Here is a 23976-nt window from a genome sequence, read left to right on the forward strand (position 1 = left end):
AAGGGTACGAAGTGAAACAATATCCTGAAGAATAGAGATGCTGTGAAATCAGGGCTCTCAGACAAAGAGGGCTGATGGTCCTAGAGGCAAATTAGTTGAAGAAAAAGGGGGACATATTGGACTTGAAGAGCTACTAGAAAGGGAAGTGATGTCAAGATGGGATGCATAGAAAAATGTGCTGGGCAAAATCAGTAGAACTGGAGAGATCAATTTGCTTAGTAAGGTTAAAATATCTGAGATTTGTCAGGTGAAGGGAGACAGGATTCCAGGGGAGGGGAGAGAGAAGGAAAGAACTGCACTAGAAAATAGGGGGAAGAGGGTGGGAGAGAGACGCAAGAGGGAGGAGATGTGGGGATATATGTATATGTATAGCTGACTTACTTTGTTATAAAGCAGAAACCAACACACCATTGTAAAGCAATTATATTCCAATAAAGATGTTAAAAAAAGAAGAAAATGGGGGAGAATAAGAATGTTTTAAATCAAAGAGAAACAACAAGTATACTAAATAGTTTAAATCTCTGCTGACATAATAGGACAAATAAAGCCTTTGTAGATATAACTCCTCTCAAGGGCTAAGGACCATAATGTCATGTTTTCCACATTAGGTTTACCTGGGGGAATTCATCTGAATCACTCATGGAACCTTAAAAATAAAATAAAATGACAAATTCCTGGACCCCCGCAGTCTAGAATTATGGAAACAAACTCTCTAGGGGGTGAAGATTTTGAACCTGATTTTTAAAGAGCTCCCCACTCAAAGTGTGAGAGCCCCAGCTGAAGGAGGTACCTGTAAGACCTTGTAAGCAGGAGAAACATCATCATAACTGAATAATCTCCTGGTGTCCAGGAGTAGAGGGATACATCTTTAAGAAAAGTGGGGGAATTTGTCTGATATCAGAGATCCCAAGATTTAGAAGAAAACTTTCAAGATAAATGTTTTTGGATACTCTGGGCAGTGACAATTAGAAGATTGTTTCCAGCAGACCTGGGTAAGCCTTCTGTTTGAAGGTCTCCCTGGGAGGATCCTGTCTCATCATAGACCAGAAGGAGATTTTAATTTCTATGCATGTTTTATGGTTTAGGATGTAAATGCACCCCATTTTCTTTTTCCTGCATTTTGGCTTGGTCCTGAAGTAATTTTAACCAACTTTAATTTTCAGTTGGAAGGTTCTGGGACATTAAACAAAACAAAACAAAACAAAAAAAGAGTCTTTTAAGATATTATTTGATAGAGCTATTTGCTGCACTTATTTTTTTTGCTCTTACAGCCATTTCTTTTTATTTACAGTTTGTGTTTAATGCAAATCAATTCCATAACATGAGAAGTTACTATGAATCAAAGCAGAAATACACAAACACAATATACAATCCAAAACAGATATACAGCATTCAGGTATGAAACAAAAGAGAATGTTCATTCACACACACAGTAACTTGAGATCTGTTGGATATGGTTGTTCCAGTGTAGATTTCTAAAGATGGAAAAAAAATGACTTTGGTTATCAAGACTACTGTGGTCATATTAGATTTTGGAACATCTAAGCATCAGTGTGTGACCATGCGAACAAAAGACTTTAGGGAGTGTCTATTTTTAACCAGGTTTCTGTGCACCAAGGCAGTTGTGAAAAGATTTACTTTCCAAAATCAAGCCCACTTTAGGCTTAGGACCAGGTTCTAACTATCTAAAAATATTGAATGATAACAGAAAGTGTTCCAAATGTGGCTACTCTGATTCAGTTTAAAAAGAAGTATTTACAGAAAAGAGTATAAAAGTTTTTCTGAATTTAATGTAAGCAAGCTTCTGGTCCTTCCCTTGCCAAACATATTTGGTTATAGTGTAGCTCCTTCACATATTTGCCTTTTTAATTTCAAGATTTGTCAATTTTACCTTCAAAACAGATCATTTTTTAAGCTGTAAAAAGTATTCAACATATGCAGAAATAAAAAGCATTTAGAAATTACTTTAGATCAATGTAATTCTACTCTTTGTCTGTTTAGCTAAATGAATCTAGTGCTCTTTTTGAATAAGAATAGTTGATAAGTATATAAGTGAAATGTACTCGTTATGCTTGGATTTGGGGTAGATTCCAATCCATCATTGCCCTGGTACATATCAATGACTATATAAAAATTCAAATGCAATGTCAAACCCAAACTCCAAGGGAAAGAGTTCATTTCCCAAGAGAACAGTGATAGCTTAACATAAAATTTTCTCTGGAGTACATCAGCATTAAATTAGTACTGCTGGGTTTCCCTGGTGGCGCAGTGGTTGAGCGTCTGCCTGCCAATGCAGGGGACACGGGTTCGTGCCCCGGTCCGGGAAGATCCCACATGCTGTGGAGCAGCTGGGCCCGTGAGCCACAACTACTGAGCCTGCGCGTCTGGAGCTTGTGCTCCGCAACAAGAGAGGCCGCGGCAGTGAGAGGCCCGCGCACCGCGATGAAGAGTGGCCCCCGCTCGCCGCAACTAGAGAAAGCCCACGCACAGAAAAGAAGACCCAGCACAGCCAAAAATAAATAAATAAATGAAATTAAAAAAAAAAAAAATTAGTACTGCTGAAACAACACATTGAGGTTTTACGGTAACACCTGGAAGTTCCTTCTAATGTACATATAAATAGAATCACAGAAGCTTTCTGTTTTACCTCATTGTTTCATGGCCTTACAAATTTAATGAACCAAATGAAAACTGAATCTCTGCTCCACATCGCATTCTTTATCTCTAAGTAAGTAAAATCTATTCTCACTTTCAAGGTAGAGTTTTATGGATCCATACTTCTTAAGTCACATTTAAGGAAATCATCTCTTAACCAATTTTGCAGGTTGTCTCTCTTCATCTTGTACAGGAAACTCCAGCAGATTTAATATTGGCATTCATCATCTAGTCAAACCCTTCACATGCTCTTCAAACCAATCAAATTTGGGATCCTCAACAGTTTCTGTCAATAAAATAAGGTGTGGAACTTGCAGATTCATTCAATGAAGACCTGTTGTTTTTTTTTCCCTTGTCACACTGGATGTCTGGATGCCATCTGAATTGGGTTTAGAGGATGGGGAAGTATAGATGTTTCCTGGCCCGAAGTCTCTTAACAGTAGAGATGTAGAAGGGAGACCGAGGTCACCAAGAGACTGGCTGTTGACTGCAGAGCACCGTCACTTGCCTTGGTGGTGGCATTCGCTGGATTGAGGGCAGCTGACGTGTGCTGGGAGAAGTTACTTGAATGTGTTACAACAGCTGTTTGATTTGAATAAATCTGCGTAGGTAAGAGCAGTGCCAGAAGCAGCAGCCCCAGTCCGAGCCTGGCCACCATCGTCCTGCCCAGGTCTGCTCCGTCGGTGCGCAGTGCATCTCACTGCTGCACTTATTTTACACACAGCATGATAATTACTTCTCCAGGCTTTTTTTTTCTCTTTGTTTAGAGTTAACTAGAGACAGTCACAGACACCCATTACTAATGCCTAGAACATTTGGGGAAGCTTCAAGACTATTTGTAACACCACTGAAAACATTTTCAATAACTGGAAAAATTTTGAAATGTAAATTGCTCTTGATGTTATATTTTAAAAGGAATTTTGTTTGGAAATATTAGTGCAGTCTACAAAGGAACATCAAATCATACTGCTGAGGGGACTAACAGCCATTGAAGCTTCAGCAGTAAACTGGAGATTTCTCATTCTTTTCTTTCTGCTTGCCCTCCTTTCTTCCTGCCTTCCTTCCTTTGTTCTGATATATATGTGGGATACAATACTGAGTGCAAACAGTCATTATCTGCTGTAATCCAGTGAGACAATCAGATATTAAGCAAATAATTATACAAAAAAAAGTAAAACTTTAAAATAGGTAGAAATATGAGAACATCTGACAAGGGATTTGACATAATCAGGGGGTCAAATGAGAGTTTTCAGTGCCTTTCAGACATCCAAGGAGAGTTGGATAGGTGATTGGTTAGATGGTTAAAGTCAAAAGATTGGTTGTAGTTAATAGATTGATTATAGGCTAGAGCTATCCTGATTAACACTTGTTTTCTTTACGTGAACATTTGAGATGGCTTGGATGAAATGTATTCTTCCAAGTAATAATTCCCAAGCATGTGACACTTGGGAATTGTATGGTATACAATTGCATGTGACACTTGGGAATTGTGGTTGTATGAATGTGGTCTTCACTGAGCTGGAGTTTAGTCTGATTGAAGGGGAAGGATAGGTGTGCTTGCAATAGTTATGTGGAAAGCCCTATACAATTCAAAGCCAAAATGAGAACCAAGACAGTGGCTGATGCAGGAGCCCAAAGGAGACAATCAGGGGCTCCTGGCATAGAGTTAGGAAAGGGGGAGGAGGAAGGAAGAGAAAAATCATCCTTGTGAGGGATCAACTATGTCAAAGCACATATCCACATAGAAAGAAGAAAGATCTTGGCATGTACAGGGATGCCATGAAATAGAATAGTTGTGACGTTATTCCGGTGAGCGCATGCAGGTTAGGATTTCAACATATGAATTTTGAGGGAAAACAAACATTGAGTCTATAACATTCTGTATATACCTGAATTGAAATGAAAAAAAGTATCTGTGAGTCATTTATATGATCAACATCAACTAGTAGCCACCAAGTGAAGAATAAAACATTAGAAATATATCTAAATGTATTAAATACACTTGTCATCACAGAAATAATCCATTGCTAAGAAAGGTCTTTTGATATCATACATAGAAAATGAAAAGCGGCTTTTTTTGTAGCATATTTAAATACTAGCTCTTTTGTGATTACATGCCCCTGAAGGCGGATTATTCCAGAAATAAACAAGGTAGAAGGCTTTTCTTAAACAAATGATTCTTGAAAATGGCAAACTTCACAGTTAATTTTTCATTGTTCTTTGTTGCACTAATCAGCCCCTTTCTCTTTGTTTCTCAATGAAGAATTCACTTTCCAAAAAGGAAAGGAAAAAAAAGGTTCTCTAAAAAGGCACATAACCTCTCTGAGCAAGGCTTTACTCCTGGGTAAAATAAGGACAGCAGGGGCTGGAGTCATGACTGCTACGGCCAGGGGGCGCTCCAAGCAACTCACATCTATCAACTCAATTCTTACCACTGTGAGGTGGCTGTCCTCTCCTTCTAGGTGAGGAAACAGGTTGGGCTACTTGCCAGTGATCACATGCCGAAGGAATGAGGACAAAGGGAGGGTTCGAACCCAGGGACTTTGGAACCAACATCTGTGCCATTGGCCACCATGCTGCACTGTCCTATATAAACATGCCAAGCCTACCTTCTAGGATTCTTCTGCAGACCAAGCCAGACAAATCACATGAAGTACTTAGTACATTTTAAGGAGTGATGCAAAAGTAAGTTAACATTTTTATTAAAGTGAGTGATCCCAGGATGAAAGGAAACGTCCAAGGCTGTTGCAGATAACATTACCCCAAACCTTCACTCAAAAGTTGCCTGATTTGAGATGTCAAATAAATTGGAGGGGAAAAAAAGAGAAAGAATTTGCATGTTTCATAGTACCATAAAACATTGTTACTGACATTATGTCTCACCACAAGTAAAATAAAGTCTTGATAATATGAGATACCTTAAACTCTGGTATCTGATTAAATCACACGTGAAAAGTATAACTTATTTTGTGAATGAGGCTGTATTGGCTCAGGCTATGATAATTTTATTTAAACTCCCTTTATATTTTTGGGTGGATACAAGTCACATTTAGTGTATTATCTGTCTTTTCCTGAGGAATTCTGAAATCTTTTTTTCTAATTCATTTGAAAGGCTGCAATGAACAAAAATATTTGTTTCATCTTGAATCTAGGATTATTCTATCAGTAAACATAGCAGCCTCAAATTTATACTTTTATTACTATCCCTTTTCACATCAATGCTTTAAAAGGTATTTCCCATTGCTTTTCATCATTTACTTGTAAATGTAGCAGAGGTGAGCCACACCCACATAAAATATCATAGGATAACATTCACAAAAATAGAAATGTATGATACATAGTTAAATAGTTGCAAGGATATTATGAAAATTGTGAAACAAAATAAATGTTAGAAATTGTTCTATATCAATGTAAAGCATGATAATTTTCATTATCATTGTTTTCAAAACTTGTAAATAGCTTGATATCCATGAAACAGTCATAAATTTCAGCATCTTTTTACTTTTTTCCCCTGTGTCATATTTTAGAGATGTATTTTATTTTCTTCTCTTGCTGTAACCTACTTAGAGTCATCAAAGTAACTTGAACTTGGTTGATCATTGGTTTAACAAGCAAGAAGTTTGTGTGGTAAGCAGTGGAACATCTAATGATGTGCGATCAGAAGTGCAACCAAAGCAAAGTGGCAACATTGAAAAGACTCTTTAAGGTGCATAATCCTAAATCCTCTCCAGGGGTGACCTTATTTAAGTGATTTCACTCCATCAGTGGGTGACCCTCGGGTAACTAGAAACATCTAAGACACTGCATAGCCTGAATTCCAACACAGTCATTATATGAAGGGATAAGGTATATAATAATTGTTTCAAGAGCTAAATGATATTTAAATTTATTGTGTTTAAGGATGAAGTAATAATTATTGAAAAATTTATTAAGCAGTAACTATGCTTCAAGTACTGTACTAAGAGCTTTATACACATTACAGTAAAAAGAAAAAGATCCTAATCAACTACACATTCAAGGGACTTATGTGGACTTAGGAATGAGATGGGTCATTAGGAGCCTGGGTTTGGTTTGGAGGTATTTGATGATATTTTATACCAGGAAGCTAAGAATTCTTCTATTTGGATTTTTCACTGAGGCTGAGGATGATTAATAGGAAAAGTAGAAATGAAAGGCATTTTATTAATAGTAGACCACTGACTAATACCCTCCCAAAGCAAAATTCCTGGTGAAACTGGACAGGAGCCCACAGCTCAAGCTAGAAGCCTAACGAAGCCTTGAGTTCCCAAAGTCCTTGTCTGGATTTCTGCAGAGCCTCCGGTGATGGCATAGTAAAGCATAGATGTGAGAAGGGAACAGAGAAGAAATATAGGCTCCAAGGGAACCAGAGTTCACTTACTAACATCACAGAATAGTCAAAGAAGCGGAGACTAACCACATCCACATAAAATACCATAGCATACTGTTCATAAAAGTATAAATATATGGTACATAGTAAAAAAAAAAAAGTACAATTTTCATAATGTCTTAACACATTGCTCTCAATGTACGGAAGATAAAGTAGTCAGAAAGCATTTCACAAAGGGTGCCATCCTAGTTGGGGAAGTGTGCTGGTTAATTTTATGTGTCAGCTTGGTTAGGCTATGGTGCCCAGTTGTTTGGTCAAACATTAGGCTAGATGTTGCTCTGAAGGTATTTTATAGCTGTGATTTACATTTACAATCAGCTGACTTTAAGTAAAGCAGCGACCTTCAACCAATCAGTTGAAGGCTTTAAGTGCGAAAACTGAAGTTTCCAAAGAAGAAGGAATTCTGACTCAAAACTGTAACATAGAAACACTGCTTGAGTTCCCAAACTCCTAGCCTGCCCTGCAGATTTTGGACTAAAGGCTACGACATAACTCCTACCTGGATTTTCAGTCTGCTTCTCTTCCCTACAGATTTTGGACTTACCAACTGCAAAATCACGTTTAAGCCAATTCCTTCAAATAAACACCAATCAACCAATCTAGAAAGAGAAGACAGAAAGAGCTGAACTCAAATATGTGGGATGATTAATTCGATAAGGTAGAGATAGGGACACTTGAGAAATACTATTTAAATGCTTAAAATACATAACAATATATTTTATAACCTATCAATGACGTATTGGTTTCATCTGGCTAAAAACTACTTAAAATGATTGTATTTACGACTGTAAAGAAATTCACAATACGTTCCCACCAACAGAACATTTTCTAAGTCACAATGCATTAGTAATTTAAAACAAATACATATGAAAACTCAGAAGACAAAAATAATTTTTAAATGAATATAATACAACCAAAAATCTCCTAAACTACTCCTGGGTCAAGGGGAAATTTAAGTCTCTAATTATAGAGATCTTTGAGAATGAGATATATACCCAATGGATATATTTGGCTTCCTTACATAATGTGTCCCCCCAAAATTCATATGTTGGGGCCCTAATCCTTAGTGTGATAGTATTTAGAAGTGGGGTCTTTGGAAGGCAATTGGATTTGTACAAGGTCATGGAGGTGGAGCCCCCATGATGGGATTGGTGCCCATATAAGGAGTTGAAGAGACAACAGCTCTCTCTCAGCCTTGTGTGCATACAGTGGGAAGGTAGCTATCTACAAGCTAGGGAGAGGGTCCTCGCCAGAATCTGGCACCCTGATCTCACACTTCCAGCCTCCAAAACTAGGAGAAATAAATATTTGTTGTTTAAGCCACCCAGTCTATTGGTATTTTGCAGTTGGAGCTAAGACACTTACCCTGCTGAAAAAAGCCAACCAAAAGAAAATGGTTGGGAAAATTTTATAGGACTGCAGGAAAATCACGAGGCATTTTAACTGCATGTTCCAAATGTCAAGAATCTGTAACTTTTAAATATAGTGGCAGGGCAGGAATAAAGATACAGACATAGAGAACGGACTTGAGGTCATGTGGGGGAACGGGAAGACGGGATGAAGTGAGAGAGTAGCACTGACATTTATACACTATCAAATGTAAAATGGATGGCTAGAGGGAAGCAGCCGCATAGCACAGGGAGATCAGCTCGGTGGTTTGTGACCACCTAGAGGGATGGGATAGGGACAGTGGGAGGGAGGCTCAAGAGGGAGGGGATATGGGGATATATGTATATGTATAGATGATTCATTTTGTTGTACAGCAGAAACTAACACAACATTGTAAAGCAATTTGATCTCCAATAAAGATATAAAAAATGCAATTAAAATAAAATTATGAGGATTTATGTCAACCTCTGCATATCAAGAAGAGGCCATATAAGGAAGAGAGCCCTTCAAAAACAGCACTTGCCTTGGATTGTTACTGCAGAGAAAAAACTGGGCAAAAGATAATTTTTTAAAAAAAGAAAAAAATAAATATAAAATTATGACTCTCATACACATATACAAATGAACACTTGTTACAGATTGTATTTAACTCATTAATCAGGAAAGATGAAGGGTCCCAACCAGTTCAAGAAGTTAATGTTAGAAAGTTACAGAATTCACTTGCATGTCTATAGACAAGAATTATTTTGCATTGCTACCCATTACCCACAACTTATATAGTTGTAGCATAGGTCCCATAGACTCAGAATCATATCATGTCTTTCAGACAGAAAATTAGGTAGATGCCCTAGCAAATCATTGTAGATACAGGATTTGACAGCTCTGGTTTTATTGACTTCTATGTAATATGAATAGTCTATTACAGCTGATTTCCCTCATCCCTATCCACTTAAAAAGTCATGATATTTATCCATTCAAGTTGAATTGTTGATATTGGATTGACCAAAAATTTCGTTCGGGTTTTTCCATAACCAATACATGGAAAACCCAAACGAACTTTTTGGCCAACCCAATATTTACATTACAGACTGAAGAGAAAACCACAACCCACTCCAACCAGGCTCTTTATAATTTTTGAATACCATGTTAGCTTCCATCCATCCTAAAAATCTTCCCTAAACCCTCAAACTATACAGCAAAACCAAGCAATATTCAGACATGAGAAAGGAAAAAAGAGTAATAGAGAAAATTTATGTAAGGACTGAACATCCTTCTCCTCTTCATTCTGGATTCAATATTCTTTAGGAATTCTTCTGGTGTGTTTTTTCCCCTTCCATGTGCAAATTCTTAATGAGTATGACCATCAGCATTTGTTTCTCTCTAGTTGCCCTGTCCTGTATTTCTAGGCATCTTAATATTTGTAACAAATTCCTTTAAATTGGATGAGAGAGATGTATATACATGGAAAAGGGCTCAGAAGAGTCAATATATCCTTGGTTATTTATAGCTATTTATAACTATATGGATAGTGGAATTATGGGTATTTTAATTTTCATATTTTTGCTTTATTTATTCCCTGCTTTTTCTACAATGAAACTATAGTGATTAGAATTGAGAATCGGTATTTTTTATCTGAATTTTTTAAAGACCATGGAACAATTTAGATGTCTCTTAGAAGTTTATGTTTGTTTTTTCTGAATGTACCATGTAGAAAGCCTTAGGCCAGGAATTTACTTAATGTACTCCTCATGAAAGAATTGCAAAGTTTATAATTCTAATACTTAATTGTACCTTGCTTATGTTCAGGGAATACAAGTCCCACTTATTCCACCTCAAGAAAATGATGGGTGTATTCTTTATGAAGTTTCAGTAACTTCGTATAGTTATTGAATTAAACATCACCATCACCACAACCACCATCATCATAGCTAATTATAAACGTTTCATATGCGAGATTCTATTTCAGGTACTGTATATATATCTCACCAATCCTCATAACAACCCTGTGTGGTATACACCCCATCTCACAGATGACAGCATTGACCTGGGGAGAAGTTAAGTGCCTTGCTCTTTTGGATCACACAGCTAGATAGTGCTGGAACCAGGATTTGATCTCAGATGACAGACTCCAGATCCCAAGTTTCCAACTCCCAATCTTTCTGTTTTGCAATTGTGTGAAGCATGCGAACAAAAAGGAGAGCTGGAATAATGACAGCTAATGTGAAGGACACACACTTAAAACCAAGCAGAAATGGGGAGTACTTCCCCTCTCCTGCATATGACTTTACATTTATGAGCTCTACATCTTTCGCAGCATGAGTACCTGAAAGTGTGCACATAAAACTTGCCCTAGAGGTTTTCTGTTAGGTCATATTTCTACATCAGGCCAAATGGCACATGGTTAAAGAATGCTATGAATCCTTGAACATAAACTTCATGTACAATATAGGTACAAGTGGAACAAAAGTCCAAATCTACTTTCAGCTGAGGGTGAAGGTAGAGTCCATGGTCAGGGAGCACCCTGGGATTTTAGGGCATATCCTGCCTTCACAACCCACATACTATCCCTCTCCTTCTCTACCTTGTAGGCCCATTTTCAATCATTTCCACAACCTACTCAACCATAACCACCTTGTCTTTCTGCCATGTCCACCTTACCATTTACCAACCCTGGGGAAAGCTGACCATCTGTTGTTGTTTATTTCCTACTCCCACTTCTGAGCTGCAAAGAATTAAAAGAAAAGAAACAAAGCCAGAAGAGTTGACTGTAAGTTCTCATTATCTATCTCAACTTGAGCTTGCAGAAATATTCACTAGCAATTTTCTTTCAGCTCTGTATTATTTCCCTTTCCTGCAGTCTCTAACATCATAAAATTTTCCCCCTCACTCCATCCTTCCACCTCTACTCCCTCCCTCACTCTCAACAAATTTTCCTGAGTCCTATTCTTCTTAGAAGGTTGAGACTGTCCAATATGAGTTTCTTCCATATCCATCCTAGCCATTACAAAATCTCTCTGGATTCAATCTCTAGGTATTTTCATTTCTGCTCTCAAGAAAAGCACATCACTTCCCTTGACTACAGCAGTTCCCTCTACCTGAGCTCTTTGCACCTCATCTTTCTGCATTTCCTTGCTTCATTCTTTATTCTTTTGCTCTTGGAAATATTTATTATCTCCCTCTTTACTTATGCTTTCAAATTTGGCCACGATTCCCTGCTATTTAAACCAAATAAGGATTACCAGCTTCTGGCTCTCCATTATCTGAGCCTTAGTATTTTCCCTCCACATCTTCCTCCTTCAATCAGTTCTTTATCACATTTATTTATTTAACAAAAATGTATGTGCACCCCTAGTACCCAGCTGTATTCTAGTAATAAAATAAGCAAACATATCTGTCCCTTAGAGCTTACATTCCGAGGAGGGAGGGGGCAAACGGGCAATAAAATGAACTTAAAAGGAAAATATACCATGTGTTAGATGATGCAAGGAAGAAAACTAAATGAGGGAAGGGAGATATAAAATGTCAGGGGACAAGATGTTGAAGTGATAGAAATGGTGACTAGGAAAGAAGCACCGGAAAGAGGATTTTTGAGTAACAGCCTAGAGGATGTGAAAGAACTTGCTGGACAAACATTCAGAGCAAGAGAACTCTAGGTAAGGTGAAGAGTAAGTGCAAAATTCTGCAGGCTGGAGTGTACCTGATGTATACAGCAAAGAGGCCATGGGGCTCAAATAGAGTGTATGCAGGAGAGAGTTGTAGGACACAGGTCAGACAAGTATTGGGGGTGGGGGTGGAAGAGGGAACCAGATCCAGTTGGGCTGGATCCAGCAGTAGGTCACTGTAAGGACCTACTTGGTTCTGACAGTCTGCTTCAGTTAGGATAGAGAATTGACCCAAGAAAAGAGTGCTTTGGCAAAATAAGGGATTCATTTTCTCATATTTAATATGCAGATCAGAGATAAACAGTCCAGGACTGTCAGTCATTTTAATCCAAGCTCCATTTATTTTTCTGTTCTGCTTTCATTAGTCTGTGGCTTCCCTCCTCAAGTTTACCTCATGGTCACAAGATGGTTGCTGGAACTCTAGTCAGTGCCGGCATTCCAGGCAGGGACTAGCTCTTTAAAAGACATTCTCAAAAACTACCTCCTAAAGACATGTTCGTGCATATCACTGGCCATCCTTATTTTATAATAGGGGTTAGAAAATGTTGAATTTTAGCTAAATACGTTGCCATCTTCCCAAATTAAGAGTTCATTAAGGCAGAGATGAGCATGAGTAGGCAACTAGCTACCATAGATGGTTAAAATTTTTATAGCTTTTAACAAGAAAATGAAGAAGTTGGATAAGTCTAAAAGTGGAATTCTTAATTTGGTGGTCATTTTATCCACAAAATAAATGCACATGATGATGAATGCTATTTAAAATAAATAAGTAAACCAATTTTGGGAACTATTTCCATCAGTAGGAAATTTTTTTCTAAACTTGGATAGCTCTTTTATTTTCGTATGGGAACACAACTGAAATCATGACTCTCCAAGATAATTACGAGCAAAGAAGTACTCAAGAGACACATGGGTATTCTCTATAATTAATATGGCAGAGAGGAATATTGCCATGATGACAAGCCAGTCCACAAAGTGTGAACCAAGTTGATATCCTCTGAAACGTTGGTGTCCAAAAATCCTTAGGAGAGATCGCTGTGCTTGAATATCACTTTGCCAACTTCAAATGTTACATATATGTGTGGGAATATTATGTAGAGGTCAAGAGAGAAAAAATAGTTACAAGGTATAGCTAAGAATTCATAAATTAAAAATGTAGAGGTGATATTAAAAGAAGAGAAAAACCTCCAGTGTCTCTTCTGGCATGCTGAGTAGAGACAGGAGGCAGATACATCTGCAATTTTAAATTCTTCTAAAATAAGAAAACTCGTCATTTCTAGACTCTATTTTTTAAATCATCTGTTGAGGTCATAAAATCTACTGAAGCCCCTTCTGTTCTCATTTCCAAGGTGATTTATTTCATAAAACTATTCCAGAGTAAGGAATATCCCCTCTATTCCTGTAAGGTGGTTTTCACCAACAAGATGATACAACCTTGAAAGGGAGGGGAAGTTCCGTTTCTGTCTTCAGGAAGCAGTAACCCGGAGTCATTCTCTGTGGTGCTACGTGAACATTAATTAATAATGAATGGAGGATACTTTACCATCTGTTCAGCACTGATTCAAAATATACTGTTGTTACTTAATTGGATTATGTTTAGTCCTGTAGTTTTCAGCTGGGTGAACACTAATGGCTGGATCTGTGAAATGCTCTGGCAAATCATAACTCCTGTTTTGAAATCCTTGTCTAGAGGGGTGGCTAGTTATCGAATGATAAGTACATCCGAATAGCAATGAAAGAAGGTCTTTTCTAACATTTGGTTTTCTTAAAGTGTTAAAGCATTCCCTCTTCAGTAGAATAATTCAAGTCACGTATAACAAGTGACAGCCTGGAGAAGTAGGAGCTGATGGAGGAAAGACAAGGAAAAAAATTTTAAGGAAAAGAAAACAAATGGGATTTACATATATGGTAAGTAGCACAACATTGTCTCTCTTTTTTTGGTCATTAACCCACCCCCAGCACTTCCTAGCACGTTTGTATCAGAGTTGCCATGCTGTGCTGCCCTCTGTATGTGCTGTAGTACGCAGAGGGACCAGCAAATAAAATTTCAATTCAGATATAAGACATAGAATCATAACATGATAGTCATTTCTTCATGAAGGAGAAATTGAGCTGTTTTTAAAATTACTTAAGGCAAGAGGATTCTGAGAGGTTACATTACTTTTTTTTTTTTCTAACTTTCAAATTAGAATTAAGAATAAGAAGTAAAGATATTTACTTAGGTGCCCAAGGGGAGCTGTGGTTCAGGTTTAGCGTCCTCTTTTTCAGTTCGTGGACTGCATGCTAGAGTAATTTATCAACAGCCCCAAGTGCTTTATTTGCCCCAGTGAAGGACTTTATTAAAGGTGTGATTTCCCCTAGTCCACTTTCAGCTGCTCCAATGCAGCATAACCATCTTAGACATTTAAGACACCCTATTTAAAAGACAATCAAAATCATGCTTCCACGAGGCATGCTCAGATTAGCAGAGTGTATTACAGAAGCCAACTGCTAGAGTTCCAATCCTAGTTCCACCCCATATCAGATATGTGACCTTAACCTCTGTAAGGCTCAGTTATCCCTCAAAAGACAAGTGAACATTTTAATAAAATCTACATCACAAGGCTGGTTTGAGTATCATATTAAATAACGCATACAAGGTGTTTTGTACAATACCTAGCATTTCCCATGTTTTCTAAAACATGTGTAATATAGAAGTTGCCAACCACACCTCTTGTGCTATGGGAACCCTAACTGCTGTCACTCACCCAGGCCTTTCTGAATGGTCATTTGCACGTGGATCCCATGACTTGAAGCCCAGCCAAGGTGGATTTGACCAGGGCAGGGAGCCTGGAACAAGGACAGGTAATCTATAGGCCGATGAGAGAGCCGTAAGGTGGCCTAAAGCTAAATCTTTGCTCTAAAGGTATGACTGCAATTTACGAAACCAACCGAAAAATGCTCTTGGGCAGGAAGAATGAGACATAAGAGAAGAATCCAGTGGTGGCTATGGTAGAAGCTAAATGATACATACGTGGGGGACGGTCAGTAGAAGACATGAGGGAACAGAAGTTACAAATAAGCAGAAGCACGAGACAAGGAGAGAGTCAGCCTGTAGTGGCAACTGGTAGGAGAGGGCCAGACAGTGAGAACAGAAGTCAACACAGCGAGTTTACAGCAGGACAAAATAAATGCTGGTTGCTAAGGAGGCCAGAGAATACGCTGGCGTCTGTGCCATTCTCTCCAGCTGGGCCCATCCTGCCTGCACACAGGCAAGGGCAGAGGGTGTATGTCTGGTGGTCCGTTGCCCAGATTACTCAGAAACCAGGTACACGAGCCTTCCCTTCTCCTTAGTCCTCGGGCTCCAGGGTTTCCACACAAGCAGCAATGCTGAAGAGAAGCCACAATGTAAAAGTATAGCTGCCTGCTTTATTGCCCCTGTGGACTTTGGCAGAGCCAGCAGGAAGAGCTATACTTTTCCAGTCCCCAGAAACTATCTGAAAAGTGCTGGCTCAAATCAGCCCCGTGTACATCGTGTCTCGGTCCCTGACTTTCTCTGATTCCCTGGCTCCCTCATCCAGACCTTCACTTCCTCGGTTCTTCCTACATTTGTATGTGCGCTAATTGCTACAGCAAGCACCTCATTCTCATAATATTTTCAGTTATTCTGTTTTCCTGACTAATACTACTTCTAACCCTAATTAATAATAATTTAAAGGGCTGGTGGGTTTTTTTTGTTTGTGTGTGTGTTTACCTTATACCAGATGCTGGTCTGAGATTGCTACATGAATTCAATCTTTTATTCCCCACAAAAATTAAATCAGTTGGTATTGTCATAATCTCCATTTTATAGGTGAAGAAATTACAGGGTGGCAATTCTAAGTAATTAGTTCAATATCATTTCCCCTAAAGTTTATAAGTATGGCTGTTCATGTTTTATTTGCTTCTCACTATGTCATTACAATAAGTCCAAATACCCCGTTTAACGTGTATGTGCGTTGGTTTCTTGAAACCTTAAAAAAAGCCTGACTGAAATTCTTTAATCTACTTTCATATGTATGTGTCCTTACATATTTTTTCTCTGAAAGTCAGTACAAAGAGATTACTTACTAATGCAGATTCATAAAGAATTACACTTATGTCCAATACAAATGGCATTGATGTAATTAAGAAACAGGGCCAGTGTGGCATTACAAACAGAAGCAGGGGCAAAGTGATAGGAGGTGAAGTCAGAGTAGTAGCTGGTGACAAGATTATATAAGGCCTAGCAGGATGTGGTGGGGATCTTGGTAAGGCCAACAGGACAGCAATCCTTTGCAGATTTTGAACAGGGGTAGAGCATAACACGATTTGTGTTTTAAATGGATAACTCTGGCTGCTATTTGGAGAAAAAAAAACAGTCGAGACGTGAGAGTAGAAGGAAGACCAACTAGCAATCTGTTACAATCATCCAAACAAAAAACATTGGTGGCTTTGATTAGAGAAGAAGGGGTGAGCAGGTAAAGAAGTGATGAGATTCTGGCTCTGTTGAAGAGGTAACTGTCAAGATTTGCCAATGGTCTGGATGTGATGTGTGCATTACTTTTCTATTGCTGCACAACAAATTAGCACAAAATTAGCAGCTTAAAGCAGCAGCCATTTGTTATCCTGCAGTTTCTGTGCATCAGGAGTCCAAGCATGGCTCACACAAGTTCTGTCTTCAGGGCCTCGCGAAGGTGAAGTCAAGTGTTACCTAGGCTACATCTCTATCTGAAAGCTCAGGAAGGGAAGGATCCACTTTATAGCCTCCTCAGGGTATAGGCAGAATTACTTTCCTTGCAGCTGTAGAACTCATGGCATCCTGCTTCTCCAAAGCCAGCAAGAAAGATAAAGAAAGACTCTGCTATTTGAACAATTCTCTGTCTTCAGGGAACATCTAGGTCCTCTAATAATAGGCTTGCCTAACCAGGTCAGGGCCACCCAGGGTAATCTTCCCTCTGATTAGCTCAAAGTCAACTTCTTAAGGATCTGATCTCTTGACTTTTACCACACAACATAACATAATCGTGGGTGTTATACCCCATGCACTCTGTATGCCATATTCTATAGCATAGAAGCACATCGTGGGTCCCAGAGGCCACAGCATGTTACTTCCCACTCACACTCAAGAGTAAAGGATTTCACAAGGATATGAATACAAGGGGGTAGAATCATGGGGTGCACCCTCGGCTATGACCACCAGAAATTGTAAGAGAAAAAGAAGGGGCCTGGATGGCTGCAGGTCTTTCACCCAAGCAACTATAAGAATTGAGCTTCCATTGACTAAAATAGAGAAGATGGAATAGAAGGTTTGACATGGGAGTGGAAAACCAAGAGTTTCGTTTCAGGAATATTGTATTTAAGATGTTATTTGACATACCAGTGGAGATGTCAAACTGGGCATATGCAAATTGCAGGTGACATGGGAAGACTGCATGACTGTCCAGGCAGAAACTAACATGTGGTACCTGCCTGGGTGAATTATCCACATTGCAGATTCCTTGCCTTCCATCTCAATAGTTCTGAAATGTGATGGGTCAGTGTTCCACAACTGATCAGCCTGAGTCTGCTCACTCATAAAAGACTAAAAAAAAAAAAATAACAAGAACATATCAATTCACTGTAGCAAATGTCACTATAAAGCAGACTGGATATTCACATAACTATAGTGAGCACTTCCCCTATACAGGTCTGGGGTGGACACTGCTAATCTAATGACTCCCATTTTTCTAGGAATAGACTATAACTGACTACCTGCCCTACCAATGGACATATTCCTTCCTTAACTCAGAAAATGTCCCCCTTTCTTTTCTTCTTACCAACCACTCTTGAAATATGACCTACTTCCATAAGAAGTAGTGGCTCATTACAATGATAATTTCTAAAAGGATGGAAAGGCTTTTTAATAGAAGGATGGAAAGTATAGGAGTCTTGGAAAAGCCTCACCACTACCACATATCATTCTGAAATGTGTCCTGAGTAAGATAACTCCCTCTTGAGACTCCCCACTTTGGTTTTTAATAGGATGCTGCTCTTAAATGTTATATATTAATTTCATAACTCTCCAAGAACAGTTTATCACTTTAAATTTTCTTGAGGTTCACCTAATTGTGGCCACAGTGTCCATACCTAATAAGGTATACATAATTTCCAATTTTACAGATGAAAATTGAAGCTCAAAAAAGTTAAACAACATCCCTAAATCCCACATCTAGACAGGATCAGGGAAGTTCAAGCTCAAATCTAGAAAACCTCAAAGGCACACATTCTTTCTTAAACAACTACAATTTTAAAACTGTGCTCTGGGCTTCCCTGGTGGCGCAGTGGTTGGGAGTCCGCCTGCCGATGCAGGGAACACGGGTTCGTGCCCCGGTCTGGGAAGATCCCACATGTCGCGGGGCGGCTGGGCCCGTGATCTATGGCCGCTGAGCCTGCGTGGCGGGAGCCTGTGCTCCACAACAAGAGAGGCCACAGCAGTGAGAGGCCCGTGTACCGCAAAAAAATAAAAAAAAATAAAAAAAATAAAAACGAAAAAAAACTGTGCTCTATGGAGGCTAGGGTATAAGGGAGTTATGGTGGCGGGGAGGTGGGGAATAAGTTTAAAAAATTAGGAAATTCTTTCTTCCTGTGCAGAGTAATTAGAAGTTAGTTGAATAGTCCTAGAAAACAATTGTCTATCATTCTTCCAATATAGTTTCAATAAGTGGAATAAGTAGACTAATACATCTACAAATCCCTATTTCCTCCTGAAATCACCATTGATCCTTCAATATCTAAGTTCAAATGACTCTTTAGTAAACCCCAGACAAAATAAATAGCCCTCTCATAATGTTCAAGACATGCATCTATTTTAGTACTTACTATATTTATTATAATTATGTCCCTCTCTGGCTGTCTCCCTCACTAGTCTAGGAGTATCTTGAAGGAGGATGGTGTGTCTCAAGAAGCTTTATTTCTTCAGCACCTAGGACAGTTCACCTGACCCTAAAGGGACTGTTGAATGAATGAAAAAGCAAATGAAAAAGCAAATGAACAGTGTTTTATGACCTATCACTGTCACTATTATTGCAATAATACAATGCCGAGGACAGAATTCTCCAAGATGGAATTTTCTTCTATTTGATTAAACCAAACAAAAAACAACTTAAAATGTAAATTCCAATTTACATCCTGAAATATGTATAGCTTTAAATAAATGAAATGGCTCTTAATTATGGAGTATAAGTTTACTCTGTGCCAAACACTGCACTGTGCCCTTTACATATATCATCAGGTTTTTTATTGTTGTTGTTGTTTTTCCGGTACGCAAGCCTCTCACTGTTGTGGCTTCTCCCGTTGCAGAGCACAGCCTCCAGATGCGCAGGCTCAGCGGCCATGGCTCACGGGCCCAGCCGCTCCACGGCATGTGGGATCTTCCTGGACTGGGGCACGAACCCGTGTCCCCTGCATCGACAGGCGGACTCTCAACCACTGCGCCACCAGGGAAGCCCTCATCAGTTTTAATCTTAACAAAAGTATGAAGAAGTAGGTATTGGTATCTCCATTTCCATACATAGTAACTGATTCTCAGACCATCCTGCAAAAACCATACATTTAGCACATTATACAGCCAGGATTTAAACCCAGCCTGTCTGGTTCTAAAGTTCATACTCTTCACCACTAGTTTATAATACCCTTAAAAATGCTGCTAAATAAATCAAGGTCTGTGGTAATTCAATGTGGAAGAAAATATAAAACAGAATGAAAAGCTTATTGTTTTGCTTTAGTTTCTTTGACTATTTGTTCAGTGCTTCAGGGTGTGTATACCTTGAATAGCTATTTTATTGGGGAACATTTAGAGTGACTCTCTGGGGAAGCTCTTTTATCACTGTAGCATCTCAGTATGGCACTAGTTCCAGTTTGTCTGTCTGCTGTTTGTCTGCTGAAGCTGTTTCATCTGAGATTTCTTTGCATCTAATGTTCATGTGTGTCTTACACTGTGTCCAACCATTCTGGTAGTAGCATATGGTTAGTTTTGTTAATTGGGCTTTTTGTTATGCTGTGTCTGCAAAGCTTCTTTTAATTTATATTCAAATATTTGTCATCCTCTGGCAGCCTATTTTGTGATGTCTGTGTTTGTTGTGTGACCCATGACTATAGCATGTTTTTCAAGCTGTGTTGTGACACACCATTTGAAGATGCCCACCATATGCTAGCTTCTTACTACAATATAATTCCTGCTCTGCCTCCTTAACTAGCCAGTAGAGTTGGCCTTGGGAGAGGGTAGGGAAAAGCAAGAGTCATTGTTTCAGCCATTCTAGGCAACTAGATTGTTAGGAATGATACAGATGGGATGAAAGTTGGATTGTTTATCAAAGACAGAGCTCTAGATGATTCATGTAGCATCAAACATCTATAAAAGCCTACCTTTTTAAGGAACCTCCATACTGTTCTCCATAGTGGCTGTACCAATTTACATTCCCACCAAGAGGGCAAGAGGGTTAAATTGAGTTATTGGTAGTGAGGTGGATGGACCTGGAGTCTGTCATACAGAGTGAAATAAGTCACAAAGAGAAAAACAAATACCATATGCTAACACATATATATGGAATCTAAAAAAAGAAAAGAAAGGGTTCTGAAGAAACTAGGGGCAGGACAGGAATAAAGATGCAGACGTAGAGAATGGACTTGAGGACACGGGGATGGGGAAGGGTAAGCTGGGACGAACGGAGAGAGTAGCATGGACATATATACACTACCAAATGTAGAATAGATAGCTAGTGAGAAGCAGCCGCATAACACAGGAAGATCAGCTCAGTGCTTTGTGACCACCTAGAGGGGTGGGATAGGGAGGGTTGGAGGGAGGGAGACGCAAGAGGGAGGAGATATGGGGATATATGTATACATATAGCTGATTCACTTTGTTATAAAGCAGAAAATAACACACCATTGTAAAGCAATTATACTCCAATAAAAAGAAAAACAGTTAAAAAAAAAAAGCCTACCTTTTGCCAGGCTCTGTGCATGGGTCAGGCTCAGGAGATTTAGTAAAAGAAGATAAAGTAGGGACACCACCAAGAATAGTACTAATTCCAGACTTTTGAACCTAACTGCCTGCATTGGAATCTCAGTTCCACTAATTACCAGCTGTATGCCCTTAGACAAGATACTTTACCTCTCTCTGCCTTAGTTTTCTTGTCTATATAATATGGGTGACAATAACCTATATTTCATAGGATCGGTGGAAAGATTAATGAACTAGCACCTGTAAAGCACTTAGAATAGTGCCTGGGACACAGTAATACTCAGTAAATATTACCCATTATTGCTATTACTTTCTTATACAATTTCTAATAAATATAGAAATCTGGTTAGTACAAGGTCTGTTGCAAAGCAGAAATAAAAAGTCCAAAAGAGTCTTATCAATACTTTCCAAACTACATTCTGGAGCAAATTAACAAGTTTAAAGAAAAATGGTCCTGAGGTTACACACACATGGAAAATTCTGAGTTGAATAGATGGCTGTACACATCACAAAGTCTGCAATAGGCTGATGTATATTGTGACTCTCCAAGAGGAAAGAGAATATGCAGCCCTCAAGTTTTTTGAATACAGGAATTTCATCTAGATGTACATCTTAAAGGACGAGTTTCCATATAAAATCCTTTAGGAAGTTCTGTTCTGAGTAAAAATTATTAACAATTACAGCTAGCAATTAGAGGGAAGTTAGAGTTGCAGATATTAACCATATTCATAAATATTTAAGATTGAATTCTTGGATGTTCATGTGAAATTGCAATTATGTGACACCCCCCCACACACACACACACAGAATTAATCCACAAAGCAATCTTCGATATTGCCACAGGAGACCAAATCCTGTGACATTTTTGGTATCTCGTTCTTTCTGGAATGACATTTCTCAGAGGAGAAGCCCTAGAGCCCCCAAATCTCCAAAATAAAAGAGAGAAAATGCAGCTGGGATTCTGCAGACTGCTGACACCTCTACACTGCTCATGTGAAATCATGAAGATAGAGAATATTGTCCCCTGGCAGAGAATGTAAAAACCTATTGATTTGCTTGTTTGTCCTATAATTTATCAAATGTTTCTCTAATTATGGGGGAGTTGAAGAAGAAAGAGGGTAAAGAGAGGACCTAAGGGAATGTAATGACAGTAGCCAGAAAGTAATAATGTCTGGCAGACAGCAATATATAGAAACATTTCCTCTTGGCTAAGGAACTCTTTTATTAGTCTTTTTTTTCTATAAAAAAAAGTTTGTATGGAAATATTTGACCAGTTTTAATGCAAATATAAAGCTTAAATATTCTTTCTACACTGTGATAGATGCTAAGGGGAAAATGATGAGTGTGACACAACAGTCTCACACCTCTCCTCACAGGTAATCACACAATTTCAGTTCATAGCACTGATCAAGGTAGTTTAGGAGCTGGAGAAACACATGGATGAGTCATTTAAACTCAAGCTGGCTGGGGAACAGTCAGGGGAATCCTTCCAGGGGAAGTGAAAGCTAAGCTGAGGAGTAAATAGGAGTTAGCAAGGTGATGGTACGTGGGAGGAAAGATGAGTTTTACAAAAGAGAAAAGCCTAAGGGCAAGAGAAAGAAGAACAGGGCTGAGAACTAGAAATAAGCTTCATATGATTGCAGTGCAGAGTGCACAGGAGCAGAATGACGAGAGATGAGAGGGAGAGGGAGCCCTGGGTAGACAATGAATGATTTCATGTCAGGTTAAACAGCTTGCTTTTTCTCTTGAAGATTATAGGGAGCTATGCAAGTGTTTTCAGCAGAGCAGGAACATGATCAACTGCCCTTTAGAACAACTCTAGCTGCTATGAGGAAATGAGTTTGGTTGGGAACAATATTTGTAGCCAGAAGACCATTTAGGAGACTGCGTCTGTTTAAAAAAAAAAAAAAGGCAAGAAATGATGGTGGGAGAGATGTGAGAAATTCAGGAGGTAAAATGTGTGATTGGTTTAAAGTAGGAGATGAAAAGGGGAGGAAGGATTAAAGGATGACTCACAATTTCTTAGATGTGGATGCCACTCATTGATTTCGGAGGACAGAGAAGCAGAACAAAGGTTGAAGGTAGTTCGTTTAACATGGAGACGACCAATGGGCAGTTGGAGAAGTGGACCTGGATCTCGGTTGTGAGTCATCTATGCTGGAGACACGTTTGGGTGGTGGCTAAAGAGAGTGTATTGAGAGAGAATTTCTAGGGTGATACCTGAAGGAGAACCAGAGACAAAGAACCACCAGAGAGACTGAGAAGTGATGACAATAACTGGAAAAGGAAAATCAGCAAGAAGAATAAAAGCATGCTCAGCTGCACTGTGTGATGCTAAGAAGTGAGAAAGGTTAAGCCTGGGAAGCATCCTTTAAGTGCAACACCATTTCCACTGTTTCTGTAAACCAGTAGCAACCGCAGAGTGAGCTGAAGACTGAGCAAAGACAAGGAAGCAGGGTGAGGATGTGCTCTCCAGAGGTGGTTGTGAATCAAGGAAGAGTGATGTAACAGGGAGCTGTAGGAAGATGCAAGATCATGGAACGAGGGATTCTCCTGGGATCAATTTCATTTAGAGAGGAAAGACTTGGATGTTTAAATACTGATGAAAAGGAGACAGTAGATAGAAAAAAAATTTTTTTGTAATAGTAGATTGAGTAAGCCCTCTGCAAAGACAAGAAGGGATAAGATCCTGAGGTCAATAGCCCTTGGTTTTGTATTCATGTCAAAAAAAAATCACAGACATACATCTATCATATCACCATTCCATGGGCCTTTTGAGTCTCCTTTGTAATAGTTGTCTGTAATGAGCTACATGCAGACAAGACCTGTAACTATCTTACTCATCATTGTACCCATCATAC

At 38.9% G+C, this 23976-nt stretch overlaps 1 protein-coding gene across 1 annotated transcript; it reads right to left on the reverse strand.

The window, feature by feature from the left end:
• Positions 1–3088: 3088 nt before the first annotated feature.
• LOC309820957 (signal transducer CD24-like) lies at positions 3089–23267 on the reverse strand (the record flags this gene model as incomplete). The annotated part of the gene is made up of 2 exons (XM_082652014.1): positions 3089–3327; positions 23132–23267. 2 exons carry the CDS (start codon positions 23265–23267, stop codon positions 3089–3091), a joined length of 375 nt encoding a protein of 124 aa, XP_082508140.1.
• Positions 23268–23976: the final 709 nt, after the last annotated feature.

This window comes from Grampus griseus (assembly GCF_964374135.1).
Source record: "Grampus griseus genome assembly, chromosome: 3".
Taxonomy (NCBI): Eukaryota; Metazoa; Chordata; class Mammalia; order Artiodactyla; family Delphinidae; genus Grampus; species Grampus griseus.